We start from the raw sequence: 10,508 nt of genomic DNA on the forward strand, positions 1-10,508 counted from the left end.
AATATTTGATTCTAAGGCATTTAATTGCCATTTTAATGGCTTGCGTTGTATCATTTACAATCTGAAAAGGGATGTTTTCTCTTTAGAAAAAGTGTAAGAGAAAAAAAAAAATTTTAACAACCAAACATTATCATTGATATTTGTTTTATTTGAAGTAAATTTTCGGTTAAGATCACTACTCTTCAAAAAACGATTCTGACGGTCCGATTAAATTAAAAGATAAACGTTGGCCAGATATTTTCTTACGGCTAAAATTGTATTCTAACCGCTGCACAGTGGGCCAGGTGGTAGACAAAACCTCAAAAAAAAATATTCGAAATACTTCCAACTACTCAGTATATTATGTATATAAGAGCATAATAAATGGTTTAAAACATTATTTGTAGTTTGGTAGTACATCATAAATGTACAATTATCAATTACAATTGAATATATTTAGAAATTCATTTATTAATTTTTTTAATAGATATATCACCTATAACTATGACAACGAATAACCTTTAAATTATTTAACATATGCGAAATTAATTGACACATTAATAAAATTTAATTTTATAGCTTTACGAAAAATGCCACAACAAATTCCAAGGTCTTGTATTAAACTCACAGTTTCATTTTGAAATATAAAGGTAAGATTCTTATTTATAATATTAAAATATTCTATTAAAAGTGACGCATATAGTTTAGAACCTGCTGGAACCGCTTATTAATGTTAAAATAAGTTAATACAATATATGTATAGCCTGTTGGTGGTGTTTAATTCTGCTCTTAGCTGCCCCTTTAAGTTTGGTAAACATTTAAAAAAAGATATTTTCGTAAAATGCTATTCGCGACAAACCTATTTTTTTGGTTTTAGGTAATAATAGGTGCTGTGCTTATTATACTGGCCTAATTAAATGTAGCTGAAATGAAAATAATGACCATATTTATGTTATATTTTTTTATAGTGGTTGCACTAATAACGTTAAAATCATTTTTTTGTAGTTGATATGAAGATTAGTGATGTCCATAAACGTATACGGCATGACCAACTAAAGCCTGGTGATAAATCATTTTCTATGTCTGTAGAAGCTATTCTAGTCTCTATGAATTTGGGTTCTACTGGATGTGCTGCGTTTTTAAAAGTATATCAAAAGAAATGGAAGGATGCAAACCGGGGAAATAAAAAGTTTGAAAGTAAAAATAAAAATTGGTTGGCTCAGGACTTTAAATCTACATACAGTAATAATATATCTGAGTCTGATAATTCTAGTCAATCACATAATATTGGTGGAAGACCAAGTTGCTCCTTTGAAGACGCATCTGACAAAACCAAAAGAAGAAGACTCAATGATGTTATAAATAATTTTACTACTGATGAGTTGCTCCACTCAGCAAGGCTTAAATTAAGGAATGAGTTTAATTATGAGGCTGCCAAGCAAGTTGCTGAGATATCAGAACCTTCTAGTCAATTTAAAAAGTATACACCTAATGAAGGTCTGGCATTAATTATAGATGGTGGCATGTCAAAATCAACCTACCAACTTATCAGAAATGGAGCTGAAGAACGTGATTGCCATATATATCCTTCATACAACAACATAAGATTGTCTAAAGCTAACTGCTATCCAGAGAACATCTTTGTTGATGATTATTCAGCACAAATACCACTACAAGAATTACTAAAACATACAGTAAAAAGACTCTGCGAGGTGCAAGCTCCTGTGATCAGCACAATGCTGGATTGTTTGACCCGGTTGACTTTGCGTTGCAAGGCCGGGTTTGATGGGGCTAATGGGCAAAGCGTGTACAAGCAAGTGAGTAGTGAGGAAGCTGGAGATCGTAACTTAAAAAAAGAAGAATCTCTGTTCATTACTTGCTTAGCACCACTAGAACTCAGTGGGTTCTGCAATGATAAAGAAGTACTATTATGGCGTAATGACAAGCCATCATCTACTGCTTATTGTCGTCCAATAAGATTTTCTTTTCAAAAAGAAAGCAAAGCTGTTGTCCTAGAAGAAGCAAAATATTTAGAATCTGAAATAGAAAAATGTAGTATTTTTAATGTTACTTTTAGTGGAAAAGAACTGGTTGTCAAAAGTATTATAGAACTGACCATGATTGATGGCAAAATTCAAACTATTCTGTCTGATGTGACTAATTCAACTCAATGTTGCTCTGTGTGTGGTGTGTCTCCAAAAATCATGAATAACTTAGAAATGGTGCTGAAATTGGACAATGCTAGTAACTTAGAACTGAAATATGGTCTTTCTAGCCTGCATTCCTGGATTAGGTTTTTTGAAATGGTATTACATATTGGATACAAGCTGGAAACTCAAAAGTGGCAGTCTAGAGCTATTGAAGATAAGGAAAATGTTAAGCAAGTGAAGAAACGTATCCAGACAGAATTTATGAATCAAATGGGACTGGTTGTGGATTTCCCAAAAAGTGGAGGATCTGGTAAGTGAAATTACATAAATACTTGTATATGAATCATCAGGTTAACTATCACATATATGCAATTTGTAGGTACCAGTAATGATGGAAACACCGCCCGACGAGCCTTTGCAGACTATCAATTAACTGCCAAAATTTTGAAAGTAGATGAAACTCTTTTATTTTATTTTTACATCATTCTAGTCACTTTATCATCTGGATTTGAAATTGATAATGTCAAGTTTAAAGAGTTTTGTATTACTGCTCTTAAACTTTACATATCTAAGTATTCCTGGTATTACATGTCACAATCAGTACACAAAATTTTAGTTCATGGTCATGCCATCATTGCTAGACAGTACTTGCCAATTGGACTGATGTCAGAGGAGGCACAAGAGGCCCGCAACAAGGATTTTAAAAAGTTTAGGAAAGATTTCAGTAGAAAGACTTCTAGAATAGACACAAACCGCGACCTGGTTAACAGACTACTTGTATCTAGTGATCCTGTCATAACATCATTAAGAAAAGGTCATAACAAAAATAGTAAGAGTTTTAAAAAAATCCCCAGTGAAGTTTTGGCTTTGCTGAGGGAATCAGCTCCACCTTCTTCTAGTTCTTTGTAGCTAAACACAATTTCTTGTTTGATTTTTTGAAAAGAAGGTTGATTTAAAAAAAAAATTTTTACTAAGCCTATTAATTGTAATTTTGTTATTAAAAACTAAAATATTCTTGATAAAAATAAATATTATTTCATGTATAATGATTATTTATATATCGAAATGGGTTTGGGGAGCAATTGGGTAATAATTAGGTTTTGTCCACCATATCCTATATATCTGGCCCACTGTGCGCTGCTTTAAATTGTCGTTCGTCCTGTGGTTAATCTATTTTAACCTGAAACGCCGCGCTGGTGAAAAACTATATTTTTAATAAGGTTTGCTTCGACCATAAATTATTCGACCTATCATGGAACGGATATAAATATTCTGACAAAGAATTATTTTCTATTTTTATTATGTTGCAGACGATTAGATCGTAGAATTTATGCTGTAAATGGTTCGACCCTTTAAAAGTTCTACTTTCCTTTCTACTTAACATAATTTCTAGTGCGGCACAGGACGCCATATAATAAAAACCACATTCAATAATAAAAACTAAGTTTGAGACTAAGTTTTTACATTCTAACAAGGGGAAATCGAAACTTTTGTTTTACTCGTCAAATTAATCTAAAATGAGCAATAAAGTTGTTCGATTTTTTCTTCTAAAATAAGAAACAGCAAATGTCTCAGACATAAAATTATGTTAAAATATGTGGATAGAAAATATTTCTGACATAATTTGTCGGGCGGAAAAGGTCTCAGGCCTAAAATTATGTCAAAGTAAGTGGACAGAAAAATGTTTCTGACATAATTTATGTCGGCAGAAAATGTCTCTGACATAAAATTATGTCAAAGTAAGTGGACAGAAAAATGTCTCTGACATATTTTATGTCGGCAGAAAATGTTTTAGACATAAAATTATGTCATAGTTGGTAGGCAGAAAAATATTTTGGACATATTTTATGTCGGCAGAAAATGTTTTAGACATAAAATTATGTCAAAATAAGTGGACAGAAAAATGTTTCTGACATATTTTATGTCGGCAGAAAATGTCTCAGACATAAAATTATGTCAAAGTAAGTGGACAGAAAAATGTCTCTGACATATTTTATGTCGGCAGAAAATGTTTTAGACATAAAATTATGTCATAGTTGGTAGGCAGAAAAATATTTCTGACATATTTTATGTCGGCAGAAAATGTTTCAGACATAAAGTTATGTCAAAGTAAGTGAACAGAAAAATATTTCGGACATATTTTATGTCGGCAGAAAATGTTTCAGACATAAAGTTATGTCAAAGTAAGAGGACAGAAAAATAATTCTGACATATTTTATGTCGGCAGAAAATGTTTCAGACATAAAGTTATGTCAAAGTAAGAGGACAGAAAAATAATTCTGACATATTTTATGTCTATGTAAAATATGTCTAAAAATATGTCGACAGATCTGCCAGACATATTATGCCGTAACAACTCTGCAGCATAACCTGTTGTATTCTTTAAATTTCTGAAATGCTGAAGACAAGATTAAAATTCATATGAACTTTACTTAGTTTTTTTTTCTTTTTTCTTTTAAAAAAAAAAGGAGCTTATCTCATAATCGGTTAGAAACGAATTCCGTCCGAAAGACCTGAATATTAAATAAAGCTCAGAAATCTTGAGATTAAATGAAGCTTAAAAACTTGCCAGCGACATCCTCTGGACAAGATAAACGAGACAAAATGTTTTAAATGACCATGAAAAAAGAAACTACAAAGATTTATAAAAAAGGCAATTTTTGTAAACTAAAAGCCAATAACTTAAATTTTTTTTTTCACAAACAAATCAACAATAGAATAAATGATAAATCGCTTAAACTGAAGTTTATATGGCTTTTTGTTAATTCAAACCAAACTCTTTGAATTAACAAAGAGTCATATACATTTAGTCTGAAAATCTGTTTCACTTGATTATTTAAAATAAGCATTTTGTCACATAATATGTAATAGTTAACACAAAAAGTAAAAATAAAAAAAAAAATAAAAAATTCAGTTTTAAAAGCTATAAACATTTAACTAATAGTTTTATATTGCGTTGAGTAAAACACAAGAATATTGGTTAAAACACGTGCACTGAATAATAGTTTCCTTTTTCTTTCTGATTCTTTTAACTAAAAATTGACGGTATTTTGTTTATTGTCTTACTATAAGAAACATGGCAGAAATAGTTTTTTTTTTTTTTTAAAAAAGGCGTTTCAGATGGGACAGGAACTTAGCGGTAGTTGCCGCTGAGTTTTTATAAAGTTTTTGAATAAAATATTTCCTTCAAAAATTCTTGTTTATTTTGTCTGAAACATAACAACCATTTTACTAAGCAAACATAGCATCGAGCAAAAATTCACTCATCACTCAAAAACATCAATGAAAGCAAAAAAATTATTTGTTTGGAATGTCAATAAATTTTCCCGCTAGAATTTAGTTAATGAGAAATCTATTCCGCTTTGGTGCATGACTTTAGTCATGTCAGAATTTTGCTTAAAATTTTAACCAACACTTAATATTAATTAATAATGACGTCTGACAATTGTCGTTATTAAGAAATACGAGCCTCTAAGCTTAAATTTACATTTTCAAAATCACAAAAAAACTTACCTTTTAATATACAAATTCAAGTTCTTTTAAAGAAGTAGATTTTAGTGATGATGTGTGTTAATTTGACTTTTATCTGAAAAATCGCAGTATAAACTTAATAATTAGCAGCGTTGGAAAGCTTTTAAATTTAATTTCAAATCATAACTTTTAGAGGATGACGCAATTAAATTTGATCATTTGTTTTCGCGTGACGCAGTATACGCAATTTATTTAAAAATATTTCCCCACAATTTAGTAAACATTTTAAGATAAAGTATTACAAGTTTTAACGTGAATGGAACAAGTATTATAAGTTTTAACATGAGCGTGTTAATATGAGTGGTTCTTGAGATGCAGCGCAAAAGAAATAAGATAAAACTCGTTCCAGACAAATAATTTGAAAACGCGAGTTTATCTTAGGGAAAAAAGCCGCAAAAAACTTGAAATAGATTTGATTTACAGTAAATTACGTCCTATCGCGTGCCAACGAAAAGAGATTTGGCCCTTTAGATCATAAGATTCATCAAATCAAACCCTCGGCTCTCATCAAAATAGAGCCGCTCAACTAAGGACCCTGTTAAAAACATGCATTAACATGGTGATGAGGAATCCTCAGTGAAAAAGTGAGATCATTAACTATATGACGACCAAGAACGGGGCTGTATATTAATGGATAATGAAACTTAAATGATTCTGATGACATCAATTTCAACGATCCAATTTTCAAAAATTGCACTCGAGGTAAAAATAAGCACATGCGAGTTCGAGTTTTTTAAGTTTAAAAGTTTTGTTCAAGCTTTTCGATACAAGTTTGTCTAATAGAAAAATTTTTCAAATAGTTCGAGTTCAAGTTTTTCAAGTTTAATTTTCACTGAAATATTTCCATGGAGTTACACAAATTTATCAACTTTCACAAGTTTATTTGACAAACACAACAATTGTTTGAGAATATCAATCAACCCTGAAAACTAAATCGTCACGTTATTAAAATGTTAACAACTCGTTAACATGCTAATAGCATGATGATTCAAACATGTTTCAAATCATGCTATTAGCATGTTTCGTTAACATGCTAATAGCATGATGATTCAAACAGTTAATTGTGTAATGTTAAATTAAAAATTAAAATCGGCTTTGTTCAAAAACAAATTAAAAAGATACTAATCGTTAATAATTACAATGAATGTTCACTGAAGCTGTTCTTTAAGTTAAATAACAGTGAACCGTCATTGTACTTTTTGTTTTTAACCATGATTGTTTGTATTCATTTTTTAAGTTACTTATTTTCTAAAAATATTGGACAAATTTGACAAAACTCAAAAATTTTATGATAAAGTTTATCAAATATTAAATTTTAACTTGAGCAGTTCTAAAACTGTGTTTGTATTTTTTGTCCATAGTTTCTCACTTTAAGGCCTTCTTGACACTAGCAAACTTTGGCAGCTAATTGTTTGGAAAAAAAAAATTAAAGCTGTGAATTTAATTTTCCTTGTAAGAGCAATTAAGAATTAAAAGTAGGAACTAAATTTTTTAACGAGAGAACAAAAAAAAAACTGTGAAAACTGAAAAACTCGATAAACTTGATTAAAACAAATATCCAAAAATGTCATAAATTTGAGATTCAATATAATCGAGTTTTTTTTTAAAAAATTTTTAAAGTCTCAATTAACTTGATTCAAAAGTTTAAAACCAATTAAATTTTTTTCTTCAAATTTTGCGAGTTCAAACAGTTCAAATATTTGATATTCAAAAATTTTAAGTCTACTCGAGTTTTTCAAACTTATCAAGTTTCAAACTCGAAATTGCGTATCCTTAGGTGAAACTACTCAATAATGGTCAAAAAAATCTGAAGGTGTAGCAGTTAAATATTGAAAATGAGGTCTTCATGCTGGAAAAGTGAGTCCAGACGCTGTCTAGAAGCTGGTGAGTGCTATCCAGAGAAAGGAAAACTTTTAGAAATCTTCAACAGTTAGTTAATTTGTTTTCTGCGTAAAATAAATCTCATTTTAATACCTTTCTAATGACAATTTTTTCCATAGATTGTAAAGAATGAAAGTTACAGCTTAAAACAAGAAGCCAAATTTTTCTTGCGTTATTCTTTCGTCGTTATTCTTCCTTTCGTTATTCCTTAATCGTTAAAACAGATTTTTAACGTTAACTTAAAACCTTTTTTTTAAATTGATTTGATTTTAAACTGCAAAATTATTGGATTTTACATTTATAGTTCAAGATAAATTCGTTGTTTCAAATCAATTTAAACGTGTTCATTAATGTTGTCAGTTATATCTGGCTCCAACCTACACTGTTCAAAAAGAATTTTATGAAAATTTTTTTTTATGAATTTCAGATGTTTGCCTAAAATTGGAAATAGTAGAGTGAAATTTAACAGAACTTGAGAGACCTCGCGTGACAAAAAAAGAGAAGATAATATTATAGATAACATAGAATATCTATGTCGAAGATTGACTGTGAGAACCCTTAAGTATTGCAGCTATTAAAAAAAAAGTTCTTAGGAATTACAAATCACAGATTCAAATATGCATTTGTCAAGGGGGAATGAGCATTAACTGAACGCTTCTTAGAGTATTCAACTTTAAATTTCACATAAAACCTATTTTTGTTTAAGTTTTTTTAACTTTAAGGAAAATGGGAGTTCAGAATATATTTTTTTTTTGTTACCAAAACAATCCTAAATCACGACCAATCAACTTTTATCTTTGATTTTGGAACAATCCAAACATCCGGTAAAAAATTTATATTCTAGGAAGATAGCGCATTTTCCCAAGCTGTAAATTGAAAATTTGTGCTGAAAAGAAAAAATAGATGCTAAATCAAACGGAACGGCCGCTTCAATCGCCGGATTTAAATTTAAAATAATCGAGTTACGGGATCATCCAGACCAAATCATCAATGCAAAGAGTCCAGAGACAAATTTGATATTTGGGAATGGTATGAGTTTGTTTGTAATCGATATCCTTAGAAAAAAAAGAAAAAAAAAAAAGTAAGGAATTAAAAAAAAAAAAGGGAAAGAATGCCAACTTTAAGAAAGGCGAAAAGAGGATTTTTTTTAAAAGTTTTAAATCAATATGCATTTTTTTGCAAACTATTTTAGATTAAACTGTTTTTACACAATAAAGTTTTTACTATTCGAAGAGATATATACATTTTTAAAGTTATTATTTTACTTTATTTATTTTTTTTGGTTGAGAAAATGCTTTTGATTGTTGATTTATCATTTTGCGCTTCAAGACCATTGATTAAATGAAAACCCAAAAAAAAAGAAAATCGAAAATTTTTTGAGTATTTTATTTAGCGATATACCGGATATGGGGTTTTAAAATAAAAAATAGAAATATCCATCTTTTGAATTATTTTTTGGCTAACTTCTTTACCCAAAGCAGTTGATTCAGAATCATGTTTTCAGTTATAAAAATGATCTTGTCAACAAGAGAGCTTAAAAGAAAGGAGAAATGGCAACTAGAATATCTTTTATTGCTGCAACTAGATTTTTATGACCCAAAAGTTCCTGAAGGTTTTTACTCAAGATGTCGAATTTCTATGAAAGTAGATTCTATCAAAATCAATCTTCATTTATCAATTGCACATTTAACTTAGGTCCCATTTATTTGCCAATTACTCGTATCTTTATGCCCCTGTCATGTAACTGCATTATTAGTAAAACAGCTGAACCATTTTTAAAGCAATTAATCGTTATCTCACCAAAAGAAATGATTAAAAAAGAGGAAGGTCGAAACAAAACCTCAACAAGCTGACAAAAACTGAGCACACTGCCTCTCTCACATAGCATGAGGAAAATCATGCAAATGGAATGTTACTGACCAAACTCAAAACTTAGACTCATTTAGTGAGCATTTTCTTTACTCAGCAGAAAAGTTAGCAAGCCTAATTATAAAGCGAAGGGAAACACCTCCTAGCAGAACCAAAAAGTTGAGCCAAATTTTAGTACCAAAATTGCCTGTTCAAACTTATTTTTAAACTTTTCAAAAATCTTATTCTTTAAAAAAAAATTCATTTTCTGAAATGCTTAACATTTATCAATCAAATAACCTCTCAAATAATAAAATGAGAATATTAGCAAAATGCTTTAACAAGTTTTCACCTAAAAGATGTTAGCCATTCTGTACCAGCTTTTGGAAGATTCAAATCTCTAACTAGATTGTCAATTTTATATTAGTTGGAAAAGAATTTAAAACCTGATCAGAATCATACTATTAAAGAACCCGAACTGAACCATAACAATAAAACTTGTTTTTTTTCCCATTTAATATTTAAAAAAAATGGCCGAATCAATCGTATCATTGTTGCATGCTATCTAATCAGTGGTTAATTTTGCATACTATCTGGTCAGTGATTGATATATATAATAGTGCTTAAAATGAATTCTTAAAGGAAAAGCAGGGCCAACATTTATTTTGAGAAAATGAATAGATACCAAATTATGAGTTGGGTAGAACTAAGGCCCATCTAGCATTGGTATCAGCCAATTTTGAGTTACTGCAGGCTGAAATTTGATAAAATGAACTCTACTTTATCCCTTATAGGTGAACCCGGGGTAAGACGGGATACTTAAGCAAAACAGTCAGATTGGGACACCTACATATTTCCCCCTATTTTACTGATCATGAAGCCATATGTATATCTTGTATGATTCCGTAGTAAACATAGTAATATATCATCCACCATGATGGCTAGCTTCAATATGGCAAAGGTCCTGAAAATCCCATCTTGCCCCAGGTATAGGGGTAAGATGGGATACCCATCCCATCTTACCCCAATCACCAGGGCACGATGGAGTGACACAGAAATCCCATGAATAAAAATGATACTAAATTACATTAAATTAATAAAAGTGAAAAAAATTGAAAT

General features: G+C 30.1%; 1 protein-coding gene across 2 annotated transcripts; it reads left to right on the forward strand.

The window, feature by feature from the left end:
* The first annotated feature begins 284 nt into the window (after positions 1-284).
* On the forward strand, positions 285-3,259 carry LOC149889497 (uncharacterized). 2 transcript variants are annotated; one of them, XM_090086054.1, is made up of 3 exons: positions 285-629; positions 985-2,439; positions 2,509-3,259. In XM_090086054.1, exons 2-3 carry the CDS (start codon positions 990-992, stop codon positions 3,036-3,038), a joined length of 1,980 nt encoding a protein of 659 aa, XP_089942180.1. In that variant the 5' UTR covers positions 285-629; positions 985-989; the 3' UTR covers positions 3,039-3,259. The 2 variants fall into 2 exon arrangements, with proteins under 2 accessions (XP_089942180.1, XP_089942181.1); XM_090086055.1 differs by having other exon boundaries at positions 285-2,439.
* The last annotated feature ends 7,249 nt before the right edge of the window (positions 3,260-10,508 follow it).

The sequence above is a fragment of the Hydra viridissima genome, unplaced genomic scaffold (genome assembly GCF_058129835.1).
Source record: "Hydra viridissima isolate aposymbiotic clone 2 unplaced genomic scaffold, HvirCarnegie_v1 scaffold_4, whole genome shotgun sequence".
In the NCBI taxonomy this organism is placed as follows: Eukaryota; Metazoa; Cnidaria; class Hydrozoa; order Anthoathecata; family Hydridae; genus Hydra; species Hydra viridissima.